Source organism: Pangasianodon hypophthalmus, chromosome 28, assembly GCF_027358585.1.
Source record: "Pangasianodon hypophthalmus isolate fPanHyp1 chromosome 28, fPanHyp1.pri, whole genome shotgun sequence".
NCBI lineage: Eukaryota > Metazoa > Chordata > Actinopteri > Siluriformes > Pangasiidae > Pangasianodon > Pangasianodon hypophthalmus.
The window spans coordinates 10,974,136-11,001,065 of NC_069737.1; the positions used below are offsets into that span (position 1 = coordinate 10,974,136).

Consider the following 26,930-nt stretch of genomic DNA (forward strand, 5'->3'; position numbering starts at 1 on the left):
GGCGGCTGCATACAACTACTCCCGTGGGCATCAAACTGTGGTGTTCACATTCGGTTTTACTCTGTGATGGTCCCTCCTCCCAGTTTCCTCAGGGCTTGCACATATAGAGTAATTCAAATGGAGAGAACCCTGTGGAGGCATGCAGGACCTCTCATACTGCAAATAATTATTCCATTGTGGATGACCCCACACACTCTTCACCCTCCTGCCGTCTGGAAAACGGTACCGAAGCATTCGAAAAACTGGACTGAAAACTGGAATAAACACACACATACCAATATATACACACAACTGAGCATCCTCTCTGCAATTTATTTGCAAGTTTTTGCACATGTTTATGCTGCTACATTACTCATTATATTATACTGTTCATAGGCTGCTACTCTTATGTTTACACTTATGTATACACTATTTCAGCTACTTGTTTTGTACTCTTGTACTATTTGCACTATTGTCACTAGGTTCACTTTAAACAGAACTGTGTACTGGTCGGCACTGCACTGGGACTTACTATGCTCATTGTCTGTCCCAGTAGTCACTGTACTGTCTTGTACTGTTTTGTGCTGTCTGCACATGTTTGCACTTGTGCACTTTATGTATAAATTATGTAGTCCCTTGTAGTTCTGTGTTGTTCTGTGTTTCTTATGTAGCACCTTGGTCCTGGAGAAACGTTGTTTCGTTTCACTATGTACTTGCATATGGTGAAATGACAGTAAACTCCACTTGACTTGACAATATTGTGCACAAACTTACAAATTATTTTCTTAAGCATCTGATTAAATCGCTCATGCAGTCCATCTGTTTGTCGATGGTAAATTCCTGGTAAATGAATTGATTTAATCCCCAGTAATTCATACAGTAAAAGTGTCCATAACATGAAAGACGTGCCCTGTTCAGACTCAGGAGATAACCCGGAAGACCGCCTCTGCAACTCCAGAGCCTCAAAGAGCCAACGCTTTCAGGTATTACACTGCTTCGTCCACTAACACAAAGAGATACACTCATGTACTCCATTCTAATTGCTTAACAAGGTCCACACCAATTCTTTCAAAGGAGACCTCAAACAAAGGAAGGAGGAACGATGGCACTTTTGGGGTGGCCAGCGGATTCACCAGCTGACATTCGCGACACGAGCCATACCACCTGCAATGCCCAGTCAATAGAAACAGGCCATGAGACAGTTTTATCCTGTTAAAACATGAGACAGTTAATGTCTTATCCTGAGCTAAATGCCCGGCCATAGAATTATTAGGGAGAAGCATTTCCATTTTTCAGTTCAATTTTATTTGTATAGCACTTTTAGCAATGGACATTGTCACAAAGCACATTTAGGATTAAACAGGACATTCAGGATATAAAATTTTAATTTAAATTTATCCCTAATGAGCAAGCCAGAGGCACTGGTGGCTGAAACTCTCTGAAGTGACAAAGGGAAGAAACCTTGAAAGGAACCAGACTCAAAAGGGTACCCATCCCCATCTAAATGACACCAGATGGTGTGATTATAAATCAGTCTTCTATAACTGTATACTGTAATGTAAAGCAGTGCTAAGTGTGTTAAAAGGAACATGAATATGAGTATTATTCAGGTTTTAGTTTAAGCTTCTTGAATTAAACTGAAGTTATCAATTGTCAATGATGGAGATCCGAGTGTAAACTGTTCTTAGCAATTGCTGTCTTAAGGCCATCCAAGAAAGACCACTCACAGCCATCTTATGGGTGTCTGTGTGGTACCATCCACAATGAAAAAAAGACAAAAGGCTTGACTAAACAAACAGGTTTTCAGCCTATACTGAGACTGTGAGAGTCATGAACACTAATTGGAAGGCTGTTACATAACTGTGTAGCTTTGTAAGAAAATCCTCTGCCTCATGCTGTAGCCTTCATTATTCAAGGTACCAACAAACAGCCTGCACTTTTTGATCAAAGCAGGCATAGTGGATCATAAAAGACCAAAAGTTCGCTCAGGCACAAGGCCATTCAATGCTTTACAAGTCAGCAGTAATGTTTCATAATCAATATGAAATTTTACTGGGAACCAAGATAGGGGTGATGTCATATTTTCTGGTTATACTAAAGGACTCTGGCTGCTGCATTCTGGACTAACTAGAGTTTGTTTATGAACCTACTGAGCATTTTGTTACTGATGTAACAAAAGCATGAACTAGTTTTTCTGCATCATATAGTGACATATTTCTTATCTTAGCAATACTTCTAAGATGTCAGAAGGCTATCCTAGAAATACTATCTACATGAGCTTCAAATCAGAGACTGGAGTCAATAATCCATGAAGGTATTTTACTGCTGCATGTGATGCAACTGAAAGGCCATCCAGAGTTACCATGTAATCAGAAAGTTTGCTTTTAGATACCCATGGTCCTAGTAGAAGTAATTCTGACTTGCCAGAATTAAGTAGGAGGAAGTTACTTAGCATCCAGTATCCAATGCCCTTTGCACTTTCCTCAACTTTATTAAGCTGGTGTCTCTCATTTGGCTTTGCTAAACATACAACTGTGTGTCATCAGCATAACAGGGAAGCAACTACCATGTTTATGAATAATTGTACCCAGAGGTAGGATATACAGAGAAAAGAGGAGTCTGCCTAGAACAGAGCCTTGTGGAACACCAAACTTTATGTTGGTATGCATAGAGAACTTACCAGTTACGTTTACACACTGATAACAGTCAAATAAGACCTGAGCTGAGAGAGAGCCATTCCCTTAACTCCAACAACATTTTCTAATCTATCTAGAGGAATTTTATGATCTGTTGTGTCAAAAGCTACACTAAGGTCAAGCAACACAAGCAAGGAGACAACCCTGATCTGAGGCCAGTAGTAGGTCATTTACCGCTTTAACTAGCGCTGTGTCTGTACTGTGATGAGGCCTAAATCCTGACTGAAAAATTTCATGAATGTTATTCCTATGCAGCATGAGCAACTTTTTCTAGGATCTTGGAGATAAAAGGGAGGTTTGATATTGACCTATAGTTGGACAGCTGATAAGGGTCAGAGTAGGGTTTTTTAATCAGGGGTTTTATAACTGGTAGTTTAAAGGACTTTTTTAGAAGAGGTTCAACCGCTTATGATAGTACCTGTTTGAAGAAATGTGTAGGTGATGGATCTTGTACACAAGTTGATGATTTAGATGAGGAAATTAATGAAATAAGTTTGGTCTCTCAAAGGGGAGTAAAGCAGTCCAATTGCTGATCTGATGTGTTTATATTGTCATTTAGTTATCAAACTGTCTGGCTTTAATTTAATAGTCTGAATTTTTTGCCTAATATTTAAAATTTTGTCATTGAAATAATTCCTAAATGTACTGCTACTACATACTGATAGTGTGTATGCTTCTGTGTTGGTCTTATTTCTAGTAAATATTGCTACAGTATTAAATAAGAATCTAGGATTATTTTTGGTATGTTCTATTAAGTCAAAGTCAACTTTATTGTCAATTCTGTAAATATGTACAGGACACACAGAGGATTGAAATTTCATTTCCCTCAGACCCATGGTGTGAGAAACCAGCATAAGACAAGTAATTAAAAAAAAGTAAAATAAAATAGAATACAATAAAATAAAATACATTACGTACACTATAGACATTGACGGCACATGTGAGTGTGTAGATATTTACATTTTAGTGCAAAACAAGAGCGAGCAGCATTTGTGGAAGTGGACCTGGTTACATTGTAGTGCAACAGAGAGAGCAGCAGAAGTAAAAGTGGCTTGTGCATTTGTGTGATTTGGGGTGCGTGTGTGTGCAGTTACAGTTCGGTGACTCTTAAGGCCACGATACTTTCAATGGTGCCACGGTAGAATGAGTACATGATGGGTGTCGGGACTCTGGCTCTTCTCAGTTTGCGGAGGAAATAGAGGCATTGTTGTGCTTTCTTAGCCAGAGATGCAGTGTTGATGGTCCAGGAGAGGTCCTCTGTTATGTGCACACCCAGAAACTTGGTGCTGCTCACCCTCTCCACAGCAGCACTGTTGATCAGAGGAGGGTGCTGGGTGTGTGTGCTCTCCGAAAGTCGACAACAATCTCCTTTGTCTTCTCTATGTTTAGAGAGAGAGATTGTTGTTGGTGCACCATATGGCCAGTTGTTGCACCTCATTTCTGTAGTTTGTCTCATCATTGCTGCTGATGAGACCTACCACTGTTGTATTGTCCACAAACTCTATTAAGGTCTCTATTACTCCAATTAGCAATAAATCCCACATAATTTTCAGAGCACCACCTGCACATCCAGCAGTTCAGTGACCATAACCTACTGTGACCTACAGTTAGGTCCGGAAGTATTTGGACAATGATGGAGTTTTTGCCTTTATACACCACCGCAATGGATTTGAAATAAAACAATGTGATCAAGGTGTAGACTTTCAGCTTTATTTTAAGAGGTTCCACAAAAATATGAATTTGCCATTTAGGAATTACAGCCATTTTAAGCAAAGTACTTCCATTTTCAGGGGCTCAAAGGTATTTGGACAATTGACTGACAAGAAGTTAATTGACCAGGTGCGGTCCATTCCCTCGTTACTTCAAGACAAATGAAGCAGATAAAAGGTCTGGAGTTGATATCAGGTCTTGAGTTGGCATTTGGCAGCTGTTCGACTAGAGCTACCAATATGAAGTCCAAGGAGATCTCAATGCAAGTGAAGGAAGCCATCATTAGGTTGAAAAAAACAACATAAATCTATAAGAGAGATAGAAAAACCTTAGGTGTGGCCAAATCAACAGTTGGGTACATTCTTAAAAAGAAAGAAAGCACTGGTGAGCTCAACATCCAAAGGCCTGGCCACAGAAGACAACTAAAGTGGTGGATCACAGAATCCTTAACTTGGTGGAAAAAAACCTCTTCACAACATCAACAGAAGTCAAGAATACTCTGGAGAAGGTAGGCGTATCATTGTCAAAATCTACAATCAAGAGACGCCTTCATCAATGTAAATACAGAGGGTTTACGACAAGGTGCAAACCACTGGTAACACTCAAGAACAGGAAAGCCAGATTAGACTTTGCCAGAAAACATCTAAAAAAGCCTCCTATGTTCTGGAATAAGATTCTTTGGACTGATGGAACCAAGATTAACTTGTACCAGAATGATGGGAAGAGAGAAGTATGGTGAAAGAAAGGAACAGCTCATGATCCAAAGTATACCACATCATGTGTCAAACATGGTGGAGGAAGTGTTATGGCATGGGCATGTGTGGCTGCCAATGGAACGGGCTCACTGGTGTTTACTGATGATGTGACTGCTGACAGAAGTAGCAAGATGAATTCTGAGGTGTATAGGGCTATACTCTCTGCTCATATTCAGCCAAATGCTACAAAAACTGATAGGACGCCGCTTCACAGTGCAGGTGAATAATGACCCTAAACATACTGCGAAAGCATCTCAAGACTTTTTGAAGGCAAAGAAATGGAATATTTTTCAATGGCCAAGTCAGTCGCCTGATCTCAACCCAATAGAGCATGCTTTTCACTTACTGAAGACAAGACTGAAAGCAGAAAGACCCACAAACAAGCAGCAACTGAAGGTGGCTGCAGTGAAGGCCTGGCAAAGCATCTCCAGGGAGGAAACTCTTAGGAGGAAATTTGGTGATGTCTCCAGACTTCAGGCAGTCATTGACTGCAAAGGATTTTCATCCATGACATATTAAAATTATGTCACCTTGTCCAAATACCTTTGAGCCCCTGAAAATGGAGGTACTTTGTTGAAAATCAAAGAGACATCACCTTCTCTAATTTACTTAATTTATCTCTACAACGTTACCCTTAGTACCCTTTGACTGACAAAGACCTACCTCATTAGCTCCTACATTAATACTATCTTTGAAAACCCATGCTTGCCTAAGACCGTAAGATTGCCTGCTATGTCTGGTTCCCTGGCTCCCCATATACACCCAACAAGTGTTGCTGGTGCCGCTAAAGGCCTAGCTAATTTCATGTGCCATAAGATAGAGTTTCCTAAAACCAGATCTCTTTCAGGCTTCTCAGTGGGTGCTTAACCGAAAAGAGCAAACCTGTTACACATGTGAAGCGGAGAGGAGTCATGCTCCAATTTGCAAACTTCAGCACTAACTTTGGCTTTGTGATTATGCTGCCAAGATGTCACTAAATTTGCCCCGCTGTGCGGGCTCTAATGCCAGAGTTGGGGGATTGCCTAAGGCATCCAGACTTTCCCGTACTGAAACCATGCTGCTCTCACTCTCGCTAACCCTCTCTAGCTTATGGATGAGCACCTGCGTACAGGGGCTGCGTAGCCAAAGACTGGTCAGAGTGCCCACGTTGACACCTGTCCACTGCTGAATGTGCCTTCAATGGGCACATGAGCATCAGAACTGTACCATGGAGCAATGGAAGAAGGTGGCCTGGTCCGATGAATCACATTTTCTTTTACACCATGTGGATGGCCGGGTGTGTGCGCGGATACCTGGCGAAGAGATGGCACCAGGATGCACTATTGGAAGAAGGCAAGCTGGCGGAGGCAGTGTGATCCTCTTGGCAATATTCTGCTGGGAAACCTTAGGTTTGTTACCTTAATAGGCCCTTCCACAGTGCAAAAATTGTTCAGGAATGGTTTTTCCAGTCTTCAACTGTCCAGTTTTGGTAAGCCTGTGCCCACTGCAGCCTCAGCTTTCTGTTCTTGGCTGATAGAAGTGGAACTCAACGTGATCTGCTGCTGTTGTAGCCCATCCGCCTCAAGGTTGGATGTGCTGTGCATTCCGAGATGCTTTTTCGCTCGTCTCAATTGTATAAAGTAGTTATCTGTGTTACTGTAGCCTTTCTGTCAGCTCAAACCAGTCTGGCCATTCTCTGTTGACCTTGCTCATTAACAAGGCATTTCCCTCTGCAGAACTGCCACTCACTGGATGTTTTTTATTTATTGCACCATTCTGAGTAAACTACAGAGACTACTGTGTGTGAAAATCTCAGGAGACCAGCACTTATAGAAATACTCAAACCAGCCTGTCTTGCACCAACAATCATGCCACGTCAAAATCACTGCTGTCACATTTTTTCCCCATTCTGATGGTTGATGTGAACATGACCGAATGCTGCTGGCCCGTATCTGCATGATTTTATGCACTGCACTGCTGTCACATCATTGGCTGATTAGATAATAGCATGAATGAGTAGTTGTGCAGATGTTCCTAATAAAGTGCTCCATGCCTGTATATTCCCACTATCCATTGTCACTTAATAAAGGTTTCTTGCTCTTGCTGCTCTTGCTCATGATTTATGAACACCTACTTAAACTAAACTGTAAACAGCCTGGTCAGATTACCTATTAAATCATGTGCCTATTTTTCAAGTAAAACTTGTTTTCATCCATGTCAGTTTCTGACAACAGCACTACTGCTGAATGGGATATGTTTGGTTTGGTGGACAAGTTGGCACCTGAAAACACCTAAACTCTTATAGCAGCTGCAAATACACTACTATGTCACAGCTGTGCTGAGAATGGTCCACCACCCAAATAATATTTTTTATCCTGTGGTCATAAGATCATAGGATTACAAGTGTCAAGATACTATTTGGGCAATGGACCATTCTGTAAATGTACATTTCTGAAAATCTTTTGTTATAAAAGATACTAACTGTTTAATGTTTAATAATTAATAGAATAATCCTAGTTTGAGAGCTACTTGGTGCCCTCTCTCAACCACGCTGAGCAAACTGTCCCGTTTACTAACTACTGTAAAGTTTTTGCTAAACTGTCATTAAGAGGGCACTAATACATGATGACTGGATGTAAAGCTGCCAAAAAAAAGCAAAAGAAGAAACAAGTCACTTTGCTAACTGTCACTCACTACCAAGTCTATTTGTCTGTTGCGTTCTGCCAGTTACAGTTTGCACAGTCATTATTACATTAAATTAGTTCAGTCATTATTACTTTATTTAAAAGTGCACAGCTTATATATTGTGGTTATGTGATTTCAGTGGCTTTGTAGAGATCTTACACTTCACTCACGTGATTGAGTGAAAAAATGAAATTGAAATAAAATGAAATTGAGTGTGGTCTTCACATGAAATGTCTGGGTGTGCTTTGGCCTTTAGTATTAATCAAAGGCATTAATTAACATTTATTTAGCTAATATTTAGCTCCGATTATGCTTCCCCACTTTAGGTAGTGGCCATGAAAAGTGAGCATGTGGGTGTTACTAGTCTCATTCTTCAAAACATCAGCAAGTTAATTTTAAATGAAGTGCATTAGCTAGCTATTAGTTACCTTGGTTCGAGTGGAGTTGCAATGAAGCAGGTTTTGTTTCACTTTGGAGAAAAGCTTCTATATATCTATGGCAGTGGGGGTGTGGTCGAGCATCAGCTGCAGATAGAGAGAAGGCAGAACGAACGCAATGTATTGTAACGTTTTTGCTGTTAGAAAGTCCCTCCGTCTGTGGATGGAAAAGACCAGTGTGAATTGATTTAATCCCAATAGTTTGTACAGTATGCGAAGAGTGCATGAAAAGCACATGGCCTGGTCAGTCAGGATCTCTTTCGGGATCCCAACTCAGGAGATAACAGGCACAGCTTCCAGGTAGTTCACAAAAAATAACAAAGTGATGCCCTCTTGCAGTCCGTTCTAATGGCCCGAAGAGGTCCATACCAATTCTTTCGAAGGGGACCTTAATCAATGGAAGCGGGTGCAATGGTGCTGTTTGTGTAGTCAGTGGATTCATCAGCTGACATTCATGGCATGCCACACAACATCAATAGAAACGAGCCATGATACAGTTTAGTGTTTTATCCTGCCCCAAATGCCCAGCCATGGGATTATGATGAGCTGACCAGAGTTCCCTATGGCTCTTCAATACCAACAACTGGGTCATCTCTCCACTGGTTTGAGTGTCCTGCATAACTCAATATAGCCTATCCTTAATAACTGCAAAGTACGGGTGGAGTATTCTGTCCATGAGATGTTAAAACATTGCTGGTGCTCCAAATAACCCCAAGGGTTACAAACTGGTGTAACCCAAATGGAACAGAAAAGGCTGTTTTTTCTAGAGCTATTGGAGTCAAGGGAATCTGCCAATACCCCCTGGTTAAGTCCAGTGTCGAATAAAAGCGAACTGTTCCTAACCAATCAAGCAGTTCATTAATGCATGGCATTGGGTACGCATCAAATTTAGACACAATGTTGACTTTCCTAAAGGCCACACAAAAACAGACCGACCCATTGGCCTTGGACACCAAGACCACTGGGTTGCTCCAATCACTCTGGGACTCCTCGATGACTCCCATGTTGAGCATAGCTTTGAGTTCATCCCAGCTCTTCTCCATCCACAGCTGATGCTCGACCATGCCCCCGCTGCCATGTAAGTATATTTTTGTTTTCAATGCATCAGAATCCCACACTGTCAAAAACTGAGTGGCTGATCATCAAGAACCACATTGCGTGTTGTTTTCACTCACCTAGCGTTGTCTATAGAAGTCTCTCTCTCCTAGTCAGCTTTTGCTGCTGTGTGCAATGAACTCCTAGCGCTGAATATTATGTTTAACATATTTTTTTTATGTATTGTAGGACGATTCCCTAGCTCATCCTCTTGATATTTTCAGAGTACACTTTGCAGTCTGCTTTGCTTATTTATCTTAAAATACATACAGCTTGCTGTTATTTCATGTCATCTGTTCATTAGCACTGCAATGTACACCAGATACATGTACATCAGATAGCATCAATAAGTGCATACAATAAATAAATACAATCATAATCTGTTCTAAACAGACTTGTTAAGGGAGCAGTAGGGAAGATTAGGCTTGATTAGTCAACATTAGGTCTTTAATAGTTAGGTAGGTAGAGTTCAACAACATTTGAATGAATTTGATTTTTACTCCTTGAGTCGGCCCCCATTCCTGTCTACGTACACAAATCTCTCTCTCCAGGACCTTCGGTAGCCCGTAGAGTAAAGTTCAACTTTGTTAACTACAGTTAGCATTAGTTTCAAGTTTATTGTTACGTGCATAGAGAACTCTAAACATTTATATATGGTGATATTCTTGTGCAACAGTTGCACATTCCTACCCAGACACAGTACTAAAATGATAATGGCAGTACAAAAGTAGTACATTAGCAAGGACAGTCATGACATCACTTTCAAGTGATGACGTAATACACTTGTCTTGAGGCCACTGGCTTAAACAAATTTTTTTTAATGAATTGCTCTGTTAAATATTCTTTTCCTGATTTATAGATTCAAAAGATTTATACACAATTAATTTGTACATTGGTTCGTTAGTTTGCTTTTTCATAAATATAAAACGTTTTAACTTTTTTATATGTACAAAAGTGTTTTTTTAGTAAAAATTAAAAGTGATACATAAAGATAATTAACTGATCAGTGCTTATGTGACACAAAGCAATGGAGATTTAAGGAATCCTCAAAGCAAATAATTAATAAATAGATAATTATTACCTAATAAATCAAAAATAAACCTAAATACCAAATTTGAGTAAGAAGCAGTTTAAAAAATGTCTATATTTCCTAACATTTCAAACAGTGAATAAGATAAGTAAAAAAAAAAATCTTTAAATTACTACTGTACAGTACTGTATATAAAGTCAGTGACCACCCTTGTTTTCAATCAAATGGCTATCCAGTACTTATTATTAATTATTTGGTGCCAAACAATAATGATGGGAAAATGCACAGTACATTGATCCCATTTTCAGTAAAACAGCTATGCAGTACTTATTGCTATGCAGTACTCATAGTACACTATATTGGCAAAGGTTTTGGGACGTATGCCTTTACATGCACATGAACTTTAACGACATCCCATTCTTAATCCGTAGGGTTTAATATGGAGTTGGCCCACCCTTTGCAGCTATAACAGCTTCAACTCTTCTGGGAAGGCTTTCCACAAGGTTTAGGAGTGTGTTTATTGGAATTTTTGACCATTCTTCTAGAAGCGCATTTGTGAGGTCAGGCACTTATGTTGGACAGGAAGGCCTGGCTCGCAGTCTCTGCTCTAATTCATCCCAAAGGTGTTCTATCGAGTTGAGGTCAGGACTCTTTGCAGGCCAGTCAAGTTCCTCCACACCAAACTCGCTCATCCATGTCTTTATGGACCTTGCTTTGTGCACTGGTGCGCAGTCATGAACAGGAACGGGCCATCCCCAAACTGTTCCCACAAAGTTGGGAGCATGAAATTGTCCAAAATGTCTTGGTATGCTGAAACATTAAGAGTTCCTTTCACTGGAACTAAGGGGCCAAGCCCAATCCCTGAAAAACAACCCCACACCATAATACCCCCTCCACCAAACTTCACACTTGGCACAATGCAGTCAGGCAAGTACCGTTCTCCTGGCAACCGCCAAACCCAGACTCGTCCATCGGATTGCCAGACAGAGAAACGCGAGTCGTCACTCCAGAGAACACGTCTCCACTGCTCTAGAGTCCAGTGGCGGCGTGCTTTACACCACTGCAACCGATGCTTTGCATTGCACTTGGTGATATAAGGCTTGGATGCAGCTGCTTGGCCATGGAAACCCATTCCATGAAGCTCTCTATGCACTGTTCTTGAGTTAATCTGAAGGCCACACGAAGTTTGGAAGTCTGTAGCTATTGACTGCATGCGCTGACCCCGCTCTGTGATTTTACGTGGCCTACCGCTTTGTGGCTGACTTGCTGTTGCCCCCAACTGCTTCCACTTTGTTATAATACCATAATATAATATAACAGTTGACTGTGGAATATTTAGTAGTGAGGAAATTTCACGAATGGACTTATTGCACAGGTGGCAACCTATCACGGTACCACGCTTGAATTCACTGAGCTCTTGAGAGCGACCCATTCTTTCACAAATGTTTGTAGAAGCAGTCTGCATGCCTAGGTGCTTGGTTTTTGTACACTTGTGGCCATGGAAGTGATTGGAACACCTGAATTCAATGATTTGGAGGGGTGTCCCAAAACTTTTGGCAATATAGTGTATTTATGCCGGTCAATATTAATGCTTAATATTACAAAAAAAATTTAAATACTTCATACTGTTTTTACTCTTTAAAGAAAAATCAAAAAGCTACATAATTAAAAGAGAATACTGAGGACTCTACATACCTGGTATTCCTCAAGAGTTTCCAGGACCAGGCAATAAGCTTCCCAAAATTCATGAAGCACTAATCTGTGCTCTGCTGTCCATCTGAAAAAAAAATCTTTTGGAAAGAAGCAAAGTTAATTGACCTACAGTTTACCTAGAATATCTGGATCAAAAAACAAACAAAACAAGCACCTCACCTGTCTCACATATATTAATATCCCCACAACGTGCCTCTGCCAGTGAGACACATCTATTTAGTAGATAGAGTGCCCTCTTGCGGGACATGCTGTCCTTGTGTACAAGTCCAGCTTGGACCACTCTGAAGAATGTGTGTGACTTTTCTGGGTTTGGCCCCCTTTGATCCAATGAGAAGAGGAAGTCAGAAAGAGCAGTAAGGCATAGCAGAAGGCGTGCTGTCACCACTTCTGTGCCCTCCCGCTCATACCAATCCAGTAAATCCCCCCAAAGGAAACAGAGAATGTCTGCCTGCATTTCATTGTTCGATGAGTTAAGACATGTGAACCAGATACGGACAATGATTTTGGAGACCAAAGTGTCCGAAAGGTCCTTAACACTACAAAGTGTACAGGACAGTGATTTCTTAGTTAAGGCAGTATTGGCAGAAATACCAGAGAGCAATACTGCCAGAACCTCTATGGCCACGTCAATATCGAACTGCTGTGTGTCACCCCTTTCTGAAAACGCAGGTAAAACAAAACTTGCTATTTTCTCCAGGGAGTCCGTCTGACACTCCCTCACACATACCATAAGAAGTGCACAAGTAGCATGGAGCATCTCCTTCCTCTTACCACTGTGTGTAACACCTTCCTCCCACGATGTAATGTTTTCACTTGAAATCATTTTCAAAAGTGGTACACAATGGTCCCATATAATTGACTGCACTTTACAAACAAAACGTTCCTTGGTCTTAAACCCATTAAAAACCTCTGCGCTGGAGTGCGACTTGAGGACAAGCTCTCCGATAAATAAGCCAAGGGCTTCAACCCTCTCTACTTCAGGCCACGTAAAACTCGGCCAGCATAACATGTCCAGCGTGCACTCGATATCATGGCATTGCGACACCAAAACTTTCATTAAAAATGTAGACATAGTTAAGTCGATCTAGAGAATGGAGTAATTCTCTGCTGGAGAATTGCACACGCTACCCACGTTGCTTTATTCGCTTCTTCTTCATTATCTTTGCTGTTTTTACGGTGCCTGTCAAGCCGCTGTGGGTGCATTACCGCCACACACTGACCTGGAGTGTGGATTTGGTCAACTTGGACTAAAACGATAACAAAACGACGAAGGACAAAATTTATTTTTATTTACAGTGGAAATTCACAGTACACACACACACACAAACACACACACAGATATGGCAAAGCATCTCAGTGGAGGAAACTCAGCATTCGTTGATGTCCATGGGTTCCATACTTCAGGCAGTCATTCACTTCAAAGGATTTGCACCCAAGCATTAAAAATAATCCTTATATTTGTAATTACGTTAGTTTGTCCAATTACTTTTGAGTCTGTGAAAATGGAGGGACTCTGTAAAAATTAGCTGTAATTCCTAATAAATTCCAGATAAGTACACAGTTTTACACACACACACACACACACACACATATATATATATATATATGTGGCTCCTTTGCCTCCCTAGAAGGCATGAACTCCATCTAATTTGTAAAAACATGTTGAGTTAAGTTTCGTTAGTTTGTTAATGTTATGATATTGTGATGGCGGGCCACCACGCCACTCACCAAAATGACTGTACACCGTCATTTTGCTTTTATATTTTCTATTTGCAGATTTTTCTGATGCAGTTTTTTGCTTCTGGAATCAATCTTCCTCAACAGACAACAATAGACATAAATACTGCCCAACTTGCAATTTTTGCGCTTGGGATAACTGCTGAGGGAGGAATTGCTGTCTTTGCAAGCCATTCATGGCACTACCAAAGCTGAGGATTTGTTTGAGCAAGTTATTTTGACAATGAACAAATTTGAACTTCCATTTGAAAAGTTAAGTGGCCTTACCACAGATGGAGCCCTGGCCTTGGTTGGCCAACAGAAGGGATTAATTGGAATGCATTGGTCTAAAAAGAAATGAGGCATCCCAGTCATGATCCAAGTGATTTAGTTGTATGCCACTGCATCATACATCAAGAGTCTGTGTGCATTTTTCCTGAAGCTAAACAATTTAACAACTGTCATTTTCACCATAAATTTGATCAAAAGGAGAGGACTAAATAGCTGCCAGTTCAAGGAACTACTAAGAGAGCTTGAATCGGAGTACAGAGATCTGGTTTTCCATTGTGAGGTGCAATGGCTGAGTCACACAAATATGCTCACATGGTTTTACAAACTGAGGGAAGAGGTAAAACAATTCATGGAGAGCAAGGAAAAACCTGTTGTGGAACTCAGTGGTAGAAAGTGGCTGTGTGATTTGGAGTTTATGGTGGATATCACCAAATACCTCTCAGAGCTGAAATGATTTCACATCTGAAAGCAGAGAGCTGAGAAGCTGGTTGGGACCTTGGAGCTCCTAACCAGCTTCTCAGCTCTCTGCTTTCAGATGTGAAATCATTTGAAGTGAAATTAAAGCTGTGGCAAGTGCAAGTGGAAAGGTAACACTGTGCAAGGTAACACAAAGGTAACTACTCTGCAAGAACAAAAGCCTGCTATGAGATCTGAATATGCTGGTGAGTGTACAAAACTCCTTCAGGCATTTGGCGAAAGGTTTCAGGACATGAAATTAAACAAGAGGAACTGAACATATTTGCTGCACTATTTAATGTAGAATCATCTGACAACCTACAACATGAAATCATTGAGCTGCAAATCAATGACAAGCTCAAAGCTAGGTACAACAACCTCCCTCTGATTGAGTTCTATAAACTTTATGTATGTTCTGAAGATTTTCCCATTCTGAGGAGACATGCACTGACTTTTGCATCTCTGTTTAGGACAACCTACTGCTGTGAGCAGTTCTTTTCAAAACTCACTCTTGCAAAGATTCAGTTTTGCTCAAGACTGACCAAAACATGGAAAACCAGCTTTGAGTAGCATCATTATCACTACCATCTAACATCAGATGCCTTGCCAAAGAGAAGCAGCTCCAGCCATCACATTAGAGATTAGTTTGAAGCTTGAACAATAATAATTAAAAAAAACATTAATTTAACGGTTAAATTATTATTATTATTATTATTATTATTATCAAAATTATTGATTTTTAAACTCATTTTTAACTCAATAATTTTGTATGGCCCTCAAAGTATGTTACAGAAGATTGAAATTGCCCTTAATAGGAAAAAGGTTCCCATCCCGATTTATATTCATGAAAAAGGTATCGTTTGCCATGTCGGCTGATGATGTTACTAATTCTTCTGTAATACCGGTTTCAATGTAAAAATTGCTAAAATTGCTAGAAGTTCTGTTATACTAAATATCCGGACTCTTGGAACGCACTCTAGCGCAATAAAATTAGTGGACCGAAACTAACTGTTGTATAAATGATATTAGTTGGCTTTATGGTGCCATCTACAGAGGTGAAATCTTGAAATCGTTACTACCGCACCTTTTAATGTAGAACGGAAAATTCGAATAAGAATCTGCAGCCAGTTGGTGGCGGTAAATTCTCCCAAACGCTGGTTCGCCAACCGCCACAAAAAAAAAGACTGCTAACGCGGATAAATTCAGTCCAAATAATTACAGACCCATTGCACTAACCGCTAATTTATGCAAAATGCTGGAAAGAATAATTATTTACAGACTAAATTATAATGGAGCTAAAAGGAATTATCTCTCCATATCAGAGTGGATTTCGGGCAGGTCGGAGAGCTATGGATGCTTTATTATGTCTGGAAACAGATATTAAGAAAGCACAAGCAGATGAAGAAGTAATGGTAGGGGTATTTTTCGACACTGAGAAAGCATATGATATGGAAAGAGGGGCTTCTAATAAAGCTTAAAAATATGGGAATTGGGTTATGGATTGAATGAACAGTACAGGTGAGGGTAGGAGGAGAGTATTCTAAAATTTACAAGATAGTCAGTGGAACTCCTCAAGGGAGTGTATGTACTCCAGTACTATTTAATATAGTGATAAATGATGTTTTTAATAATATTAACGGAGATATAGATAGGTCACTTTATGCAGACGATGAGGCAATATGGAAAAGAGGATGTAGTATAATGTACGTATCACAGAGTTTACAGAAAGCAATTGATGAAGTAGAGAAATGGGCAAATAAATGGAGTTTCAGATTATCAGTGGCTAAAACCCAAGTCATGTGTTTCACAAAAAGGAAAAATGTAAAAATGGGCCAGAGGTTAAATTGAAATTATATAAACGGGTATTGAAACAAGTTTCAACAGCAAAATGTCTTGGTTTTTTGGATGGAACCTAGACTGACATTTGGAATACACGCTAAAAAGCTGATTGAGAAGTGTAAAACAGGAGTAAATATTCTAGTATGTTTATCAGGAGTGGAATGGGGAGCTTGTAGATTGTCACTGAAAAGAACATTAATCAGATCAAGTTTGGACTACGGAAGAATAATTTATGGATTTGCATCTGCAACCATAATTAAAAAGATAGAAGCAGTACAGGCTCAAGCCCTAAGAATATGCTGTGGTGCTTATAGAACATCTCCAGTTCCAGCATTGCAGGTAGAAGTTGGGGAAGCTCCCTTATACCTTCGTAGGTACAAAATGAGAATGAATTTTTGGACTAACGTGAAAGTTCAAGAAGAGAATCATCCAGTAAAGAGCGCGTCGGGGGAGTGTTGGGAATAAATAAATAATAACATAAGCTTTGGATGGACTGCTAATAGGAAAGCACAGATAGTTGGTATTGCAGAACGTGCAGTCAGCCCTACCGTGGTCTTATCTAATGTTCCCCGTGGACGTATCCTATGCCTATAATTGAACTACAATTGAAAAACAAAATCAAGAATGGAAAAGATCTATTTCCCTAAGGAGGTTATTGTCCAGCAGTATTTAGACAGGGCCGGCGCTAGCTATAGGGCCTCCATAACCGTAACAAACCTATACTCAAAACATACAAAGAAAGCGCAGCTCGTGATGCAGGTATGTGAGCTGTCATCATGTATTTTTGATTGTAAATGTATATTAAAATAAACGGAGCCTTATTCTGCCTATTCGCGTCAGCGCCATTTTAAGATGGATCATTATTTGCAGCCGGTTTATTCAGAGTTCAAAACAGCGCGAGCGCCGTGACGCGTTAAATTCACGTATGACGCTTTGAATCCGGGCTGATCGACTGTACAGTGAATCAGCAGGAGCTGATTTTCAAAATACTAAAGAAAATGTAAAAGTTTAATAAAAACAGCAATCGCAGCTAGTCTAGACCATTGTTTATTATTTCAAAAAAGTACCCCAACTGTCTGTATAAATTCCGGTGATGTTTACATTATCATAATAACCTACTTCATACTTTTTTTAGTTTTCAAATAAATTGTGCTGTTTTATTTACTGAATATATACAATTTAAGCATACAAATACAACTGATAAAGTTAACTATTCTTTCCGCTTAGTAGTTTGTCTTCTTCATTTCCACTGTTGATTTGGTTATAGTGCATATTTAGGGTTTATAAATGCAATAGATAATATGACAATCTAGCCTATATTGCTTCAGTAGGAAGGGGAAATTGTGTCCATCTCCAGCTAGAAAAATTACATCTTACCCCCCATTTTACTGTATAGAGTAGGCAAAAATGTTTGTTATCCCAAATAGTGGGTTAGTGTGTTACTGTAAATAAATTACTGAACAAGAAGAAGAAGAAGAGCTGGTCTAGATGACCTTTCATATTTTTCTAGTGTTGATCTTAGTTAAAGTTTAATTAATATGCACATTTAAGTAAATATATACAAGTAATGATAACGGGTTTTGTATAAATAAAAAGGTTAGGAATTTTATCTGTTTCAAGTGCTTTTTATTTATTTTGAAATGTGGAGGGAAGGAGGCCAGGGGGTCTCCAATATAAATTTTGTCTAGGGCCTCGAAATGTCTAGAACTGGCCCTGTATTTAGATCAGGTGTATTCATCAAGGCTACACATATACACTGATGGGTCCAAAGATCCGCTCTCTCGCCGCACAGCTGCTGCAGTATATATTCCAAAATCTCAACAGAATTAATTGCTGTGATGTTAGCTCTTCAGTGGGTAGAAGATGTAAAACCATGGACAGTGGTAATATGTACTGACTCTCATGCATCATTATCAAGCCTTGCAAGTGGATTACATTCTTCAAGGCAAGACATTATATATGAGATTCTTGAAAGTTTGTTAAGAATAAATAGTGTAAGCCTAATAACCTTTTTGTGGGTACAAGCTCAAGTGGGAGTCGAGGGTGATGAAACTGTTGACAAATTAGCTAAGCAAGCACTAAAGCACACAGAAATAGACATACAAGTGGCATTCAGCAAGGAAGAGATTAAAGGGAAAATTAAAGAATTTGTTAATAATGAATGGCAAGAAGTATGAAACAGAGAAACTAAGGGCAGACAATTGTGTAACATTCAGCAGCAAGTAAACAAAGGGAGGAAAGTATACAGTAACAGGAAGGAAGATTCGATTATTACTCGCCTCTGAATAGGACATTGTGGGCTGAATCATTCATTATTCATAACGGGAGAAGATGAAACAGGACAATGTAGTAGTTGTGGCCAAACAGAGACAATAGAGCATATACTAATAAAATGCACAAAGTATGCAAAAGAAAGGACAGATCTAATTAAGTAGTAAGAAATACAGATTAACTAACATTTAATCTACAGAGTCTGCTTAAATAATAAGCAGGACAAAGGAAAAAATATAGTACAATATTAGGGTATCTTAAAAAAAAATAGGGGTAGACAGGAGAATTAATTTTTTTCATCTTTTTTTTTTACTGCTTATTGATGCGCCACACTCCAGTGCAGTCGGTGGCGGTAATGCACCGGAAGCTGGTTTGCCAACCGCCATAAAACCTCATATGAGGAGGAAGAAGACTCCGAACGCAGTAGGGGTTGGACCAAAGTCTACAACCAATCAAAACCTTCCATCAGTTTGAACGAGAAGCGCTTCGCCAACCTTATTAGTGTTATCCACTGTTCTTAGCACACTTTTAAAATTTTAACATTCAGATGGCAACTTTACTTATTGGCGAATGACATATTCATTGAAATAGTCGCCGGTCATTTAAGGTAATTTTTTCAGTGTTTTTAACTTTTGGTTTATTTTTAATTAGGCTACAGATAACACACTTTTAGGTAACCGCCTCAGTTTTTTTTAAAGCTGTAAGCTAATTTGTATTATGTATTTAGCTGTCGTTTTAGCTGTTGTTAATGTATTGGCATCAATACATTTTTATTAGGCACCCAAAACTTCATTAATTTGTAAGTAATAAACGTGGTAGAATGTTACCTGAAGCAGCGTTTGAACCTTATCCTGGCTTACTATACGTTTCAGATCGATCATTAGTGTCATTCTTTATTTTTCCAGTCGTAATGTTTAATCAATGGGCCGCGCTCTGCCCCGTAGACTGCCGCTAAATGTTTCAGTAGCGAGGTTACTTGGTTGCAACATGGCTAATAGGAACATAGCTTTATCAACCGTGTTATTTGGAATACAACGCTCACGCTTTCTGTTCGCTGAGAATGCAGTTATTATCCAACAACAGCCCTTCAGGGACGGTATAATATATTGTTCAGATAAAAGTCGTTAACAAGATGGTTGAATTTAGTGATTATTCTTTTCATTTGGAAACCGTGTTTTTCTTATGTTTCAGTTTACCTTTGGGGAATAAAAAGAAAACCAAAAACACAAGATGAGTGTGTTTGGTCAAAGTAAACCGGTGTATCTGAAGACCTATGGCAAACAGAAGCACAGAGTGGAACAATGGTTCTCTCCCGACCTGAGAAAGAAAGCGTTCTCCTTCTCCAGTACACCATCATCTGATCAGTCTATCCCAGAGCTCACTTCCAAGAAACGGTAATGTAAAGCATCTGTGTGTGAAATTCCGTTGTTTAGTCTCTTGTAGATAAATAGATAGATATATTTGGACACTCTGATTAAGTTGACTTATATGTTTGCCACATGTTTGATTCAATTCTGCTCTCTGTCTCCAAAGAAAGAACAACAAAAAAAGCACAGCTTCAACCAGTTCCAAGACTTTGCGCATGGCAAAGCAGAAAGCTATGAAAGCCTTGAAAGAACTGGAGAGTGAGGAAAGTATTTTTATTCCAGGAACAGCTCCCAGGTAATATTCACCTTTGAGTTTTCTCTTGATCATTTTTGAAGTGGTTGTTATATGGTGATGATTTTGTGTCCCCTTCTACAAAAAACAAGATAAGTACGCAGAACCTGACCAGTCAGAATCAAAGCTTGTCAGCAGAACAGTCTAATCTATCTAATATTTAAGATCAAAGGCTGTGACCACTCACAGCTGAAGCTTTTTACCCAAAGGCAGGAATAAAGTGTGAATATATGTATGGCCTTCTTGATGAGGAGTAATCCTCCTCATATTATTCAGTGGAATTATCACGATGTCAGAGCCAATAGCCTGTACCAAATAGCCTCAACACTATGAAAATTTGTCCCTCTGGTGGCACAGCCATCTTAAGATATGACATCCATAGCCACATTACAATAGACAGCATCTTACAAGCAACAGCAGTACAAAACTCTTCACAAACCTATAACATTGTGTTCCATTTATATACCACCTGATGTTTTTGTGACACTATAAGAGGATGAATGCAGAATTCTTTCCTTGTTGAAGAAAAACCCCTTCACAACATTTAGCCAAGTCAAGAACACTCTGGAGGAGAGACACCTTCGCGAATGTAAATACGGACGGTTTACCTCAAGATACAAACCACTGGTAATATTCAAGAGCAGAAAGGCCAAATTAGACTTTGCTAGAAAACCTTTTAAAAAAATGCCTGACCAGTTCTGATGCAAGATCAACATGTACCAGAGTGATGGCAAGAGAAGAATATGGAGAAGGAAAGGAAGTGCTCATGTTCCAAAGCATACCACATCATCTGTCAAACATGTGGAGGCAGTGTTATGGCATGGGCATGTATAGCTGCCTATGGAACTGAGTCACTGGTGTGTATTGATGATGTGACTGCTGGTAGGAGTAGCAGGATGAATTCTGAAGTGTATGGAGCTATACTTTCTGCTCAGATTCTTTCAAAGGCTGCAAAACTGATAGGACAGCAAATTCCCGCAAATCTAACTTTTATAATGCGAGAAGTTCCTGCACAAATGTATTTGCTTCATCTCAGATCAAATTATGAATTACCTCAACAGACGTGAAAAAAGAAATCACTGGTTCAAACAGTCTGTCTTTATTTTAGAATTTAATTCCACAAAACAGCGCTGCACCGGCCATCTCTGACTGTCGTTGAGCCCTGTAGCGCATCAGCGTGCTCTCCATGGCCTGCGTCGCACTGATCTTATTCACACAAGGCTGTGTGACGCGCTCTAATATTATATAATGTCATAATGAGCTGCTTGTAAAGATAGTATTGGCTTCCAAATTATGTTATTTTGATCCCGAAATTCAAACATTAAATGCTGTTTTGCTCTTTATAGTGTGTGAGCGGATAGAGCGTGCCTGCCGACTCAACACAGCAGCAACAAAGCGCGAGTAAATCATCTCCCTGTCTTAAAATGCGCGTTTTATCGAAAGTTAACATGAATGAACATAAGACATTATGTAAAAATAGTCTCATGCTTACTGATATTCATCATCTCTCACGTAACGACCCATGTTTCAACCGCGAGGAGACGCCAACAGCTTGGTATGAAATATATTTTTCCTTAACTGTTATTTAATTTATGTCGAAATAAACATAATTCACTAAAATGGTTTTTAATCTTAGAGAGCTTTTTTTTTCCCTTAAAATAAAAAAAAATCTGACACTGACTAGATTATTTCACAACGCATAAATATTAGAAAAAAATAATTAGGCTATATCTTAGAAAGCTGAGACATTTCTCACATTCACAAAAACAAAGAAATTGAACTGAAACTGGAATATATGAAATTCACTGATTCTGAAAGACATTAATATATAGTTTTAATACAGTTCTTAATGTCAATTTGGAGGAGAGCATGACAAATTTTGTTATTAAGCTGTTTTGAAAACCACCATACATTAAAATCTGTAGACATAAATAAATGAAGATTATTTTGCCCGATGTGTCAAAATTTATTCTCCCCCCATAATCTTTAAATCCCCCCATGTGACCCATGTAAGGGGGGAATTCCCCCCCAGTTTACAAAATGAAATTCAGGCCCTGCCAAGTATTAAAAATAATCCTAACATTTATGATTGTTAATTTGTCCAATTATTCTTGAGCTTGTGAAAATGAAGCGATTCAAAAAAAAAAAAAAAGTATGTGTGTGTGTGTGTGTGTATATATATATATATATATATATATATATATATATATATATATATATAAGTGTAAACTTTCAGCCTTAATTCAAGGGGTTTAGCAAAAATATTGCATCAACTGTTCAGGAAATATATATATATATATATATATATATATATATATATTTCCTGAACAGTTGATGCAATATTTTTGCTAAACCCCTTGAATTAAGGCTGAAAGTTTACACTTCAATCACATCTTGATTGCTTCATTTAAAATCCATTGTGGTGGTGTACAGAGGCAAAATTGTGAAAATTGTATCACTGTCCAAATTCTTATGGACCTGACTGTGTGGGTGTGCGCATATATTAAAATAAATAAATAAATATATACACACACACACACACACACACACACACACACACGTTGCGTGTATGTATATACATCTGCCATAACATTAAAACTACCTGCCTAATGTTGTGGAGGTCCCTCTTGTGCCGCCAAAACAGCTCTGACCTGTCAAGGCATGGACTCCACATGATGTAAAAGAAAACGTTATTCATCAGACCAGGCCTTTTCTTCATGCCAGGTCCAGTTCTGATGCTCATGTGGTCATTGTAGTCACTTCTGGCAGTGGACAGGGCTCAGCATTAGCACTCTGACCGGTCTTTGGCTACGCAGCCCCATATGCAGCAATCTGCGATGGACTGCATCTTCTGACACCTTTCTATCATAGGCAGCATTAACTTTTTCAGCAATCTGTGCTACAGTAGCTCTTCTGTGGGATTGGAGTACACAGGCTAGCCTTCACTTCCCACACGCAACAATGAGCGTTGGGCGCCCTCAGCCCTACTGTCGCTGGTTCACTGGTTGTCCTTCTTTGGACCACTTTTGGTAGGTACTAACCATTGCATACCGGGAACACCCCACAGACCGGCCATTTTGGAAATGCTCTGTCCCAGTCGTCTAGCCATCATAATTTGGGCCTTGTCAGAGTCGCTCAGATCCTTAGCCTTGCCTATTTTTTCCTGCTTCCAACACATCTACTTCGAACTGACTGTTCACTTGCTGCCTATTATATCCCGCCCCTTGAAAGGTGCCGAGATAATCACCGTTATTCACTTCAACTGTCAGTGGTGTTAATGTCATGGTTGAACTGTGTGTGTGTGTGTGTGTGTGTGTAGTTTTTTTATACATACACACACATAATGACACACATAACTGAATATAGTCCTTGATATTACTAAAAATTTAATTACTACTTTTTAATCCTAGTAGATTATAAACTTGTGTATAGACCTCATTATTAGGGTCCAAGCACCACAGGTGCGTAGGCACCTACTGTTTTTGTCAGCTTTCTTATTAGGAGTTGAAGCACTGAAACCCTGTTGTTTTGTACGTATTATTATTATTATTATTATTATTATTATTATTATTATTCTGCCATAAAACTGATCGTGCAGACCAAACCATAAGGCTTAGAGACTCGAAAATTTTGAGGGATGGTAGTACTCCACCAGTCTACAACTACACAAAGTCTCACCCCAACTGGCCACATGGTGGTGCTACAGTGATTAAAAAAAAAAAAAAAAAAGTACAAAAATGGCCGTAACTTGTGAACAAATGTCACAGAACAAAACATATCTTCGATTCCACTTAAAAAAAATTGTCTGCCATTTTGAATTTTTGAATAACCTACTTTTGCAAACTCCTCCTAGAACTTCACCAAATTTTGCTCAGATCATGTTCAGACAAAGAAGACCAAAAGATATTCAAAGATTTTTTTATAGACCAAACCATTACCGTATAATGCATCAATGAATATGACGGCGAGCACGCCAAAATGAATGTGAGGTTATATCTCCGCAATGCTTTGGCATATTGACACCAAACTTGGTGTGTCTCATAACAACCATGACCTGAGGGTACATGAGCAGTTTCAGAACAGTGCCACCTACTGGTCCCTACTGGTGCTTATAACGTATGTATAATTTATCCTAAAATAATAAGTGATATCTTTAGATTTGTTGAGGCATACAGAGTCGAATGATACCTGAATTTTTACCATTACGGCCATTTTGGGCGTCGGCCATGGTGAATTTTGTGTTAAGATGCTGTATTTAATCGGCCACCAGGAGGTGTTATAATTTTTTGCATAATATACAATAATTTATACACATGTAATGTTTCACACATACACACGTTATTCATATAATGTATTAGACCTCTTAATACTTAACAACTTTGCCTCAATAACTACTGCTGTCAATCAAATCATTAAATATTTGAGATTATTTAAAAAACCAATTTTGCAAACTAGTCCTATGTTTTTCACTTTCTCAACAAGTACAATTCTCTGCATGCAAAATTCTGTAGAGAGCAGGCAATAGCTAGCACTGAGTTGTTATAAATGTTAATAAAAAATGCAATATTTCTATAGTAAATTACCTGAAATTGCTGAAAATGGTCTTCTTTCATTTCCAATTTAAGTGCTTACATGCGCACTTAAAGTAATACATATCTTTTTTACGCATGCACTTAAAGTGCTTGAACCCTGATGATTGCTGCTCGCAGCTATCTTTATTAGGGGTCAAGCACCGCAGATGCGCAAACACCTATTGTTTTTGTCAACTTTCTTCTTCTTATTATTGTTCTGCTTCTTCCACTCTTGAAATCTATGGAAGTCCGTAGAATCGTCATAGAATCGTACATAGGAAAGTTATGAAATTTAGCACACAGATAGGGGACAGTCTGAAATGTTACCATAGCAAATTTGGAGCTGCTATCTCAAACCCTCCCGTGGTGCCAACAGCTCAAAGTTGCATTCATGTTTATGCTAATTACTTTTGAACCATAAGGGCTAGAAACAAAATTCTTTTTTCCTCTGATTCCTTGGATACACCTTATGACATCATTTCTGTCATGAAAATTTTTCCACCATTTTGAATTTCCTGCAAAGAATACTTTTTCGAACTCCTCCTAGACCATTCGTCCAAATTTCATGATAATCGAAGCAGATCATCTTCTGACCATGCCGAGTTATGGAATTCAAGTTAGATTAGTCAAACTATTCTCAAATAACACGCAACTTAATGGCAAACAAACTTAATGGCAAGAATGTCGAAATGGATGTGAGGCTCTATCTCTGTAAAACTTTAGCATATTCAGGTCATAGCCATCATGACTTGAGGGTACCTGCACAGGTTTGAAACAGCACCACCTTGTGCTCATAAGATATGAAAACAAGCATATTTTTGCTTTTCGGACCGTTCATCTGATTTTCACCAAATTTGACTCAGATCATCTTCAGCCCATGCCAGAGATAAGTTATGGATTTCGTGTTGATGGGCCAAACTGAACTGTCAGTCCGACTGACTAAAAATTGGCATGCAGCATTTATTTCCATGAGGACAATTGTGTATCTTTAAAACATGCCTTCCATCTGCCAATCATATTGCAGCAGTTTTTAGACAATATTACCAAAGACTGATCAAAACAAAAAACTGTTGACACATTTGCCTTTTGGACTGAGAGGTTTGTGCAAAATTTGGGGAAAAAAAGAAAGAGAGAAAGAAAGAAAGAGAGAGAAAATCGGTCACCAGATGGCGCTCTCACGTTTTATATGCATATTAATTGTTTTTATGTAATGTAGTTTTTCAGAGAAACGCAAGGACTTGAGGCTGCATCTGTGCAACTCTTTGATGTATTGTGCAACTCTGATGTATAAGTTTATATATACCATTGTAACCGTCCACAGACAATGGCATATCAATTTGGTCACAGCACATCTATTGGTCAAAAGTTATATGAAATTATACTACACCTCAAGTATTTCTCCTTATGGTTTGTAAATTATTTTGCATAAAATCATTATCTCAAACTGTCTGAGAATCTGCGGCAAGCGTCACAGCAAATTTTGCCTCTGCTTGGCCCCATAATTGCTGCTTGCAGCTATATTTTCTCTAAATATTCTTTTTTATATTTGCCCTCACCTGTGGTTAATTAATGGTGTCCATACGCAGGAGGAAACCAAGCACCAAACTAATTAAGAAGACTGCAGTCACAAGCACATCACCCGGCAGTGGGTTCACATCCAGCAAGGAGGAACAAGCCAGTCAGTACACAATGAAGATGAGAAAAAAACAGCCAGTTCTCAGCAACAGTGAGAATGAGAGTGACTCGTTTGTCACAAAGAATAAATGTTCAAATGCCTTTAGGCAGAATGCTTCTTCAAAGTTCAAACATATAAAGTAAGTAGTTCTTCATGAGACTTTAAACTGTATATCCAAAGCATTGCCCTTGAATTGAACATGGGGTATATCCTGATGACCTGAGTTGAAGAAACTGAAGCTTCTTTTTTGTGCTTTTCTTGTCAAAGTTTGTTTTTGCAGGCTCTTAAGACAAAATAATTTGAAAGTATCAGCTTGAACTCCTAACACACATGATGATTCCTATCCTTTATTATTTTTAAAGTGGGTGTTTAT

At 39.0% G+C, this 26,930-nt stretch overlaps 2 protein-coding genes across 5 annotated transcripts in view; one reads left to right on the forward strand and one right to left on the reverse strand.

Moving 5' to 3' along the window:
- Positions 1-13,253, reverse strand: part of tarbp1 (TAR (HIV-1) RNA binding protein 1) — a 58,845-nt gene extending 45,592 nt beyond the window's left edge. For 2 of the 4 annotated variants that reach the window (XR_008301213.1, XM_053231144.1), the window contains exons 1-2: positions 12,239-13,253; positions 12,062-12,156 (exon numbers count right to left, since the gene is read on the reverse strand). Coding sequence is in view for 3 of the 4 variants with exons in the window: in XM_053231144.1 (XP_053087119.1) it covers positions 12,062-12,156; positions 12,239-13,151 (1,008 nt within the window). In the remaining variant the exon portion in view is untranslated. The remainder of the gene's footprint in view (positions 1-12,061; positions 12,157-12,238) is intronic. The other 2 variants (XM_026942990.3, XM_026942989.3) reach the window with 1 other exon arrangement.
- Positions 13,254-19,056: 5,803 nt separating this feature from the next.
- The window catches only part of haspin (histone H3 associated protein kinase), a 32,187-nt gene continuing 24,313 nt past the window's right edge, over positions 19,057-26,930 (forward strand). Inside the window, exons 1-4 of the mRNA XM_026943008.3 lie at positions 19,057-19,259; positions 19,844-20,046; positions 20,186-20,314; positions 26,469-26,696. Coding sequence (XP_026798809.1) covers positions 19,883-20,046; positions 20,186-20,314; positions 26,469-26,696 — 521 coding nt within the window. The 5' untranslated portion in view covers positions 19,057-19,259; positions 19,844-19,882. The remainder of the gene's footprint in view (positions 19,260-19,843; positions 20,047-20,185; positions 20,315-26,468; positions 26,697-26,930) is intronic.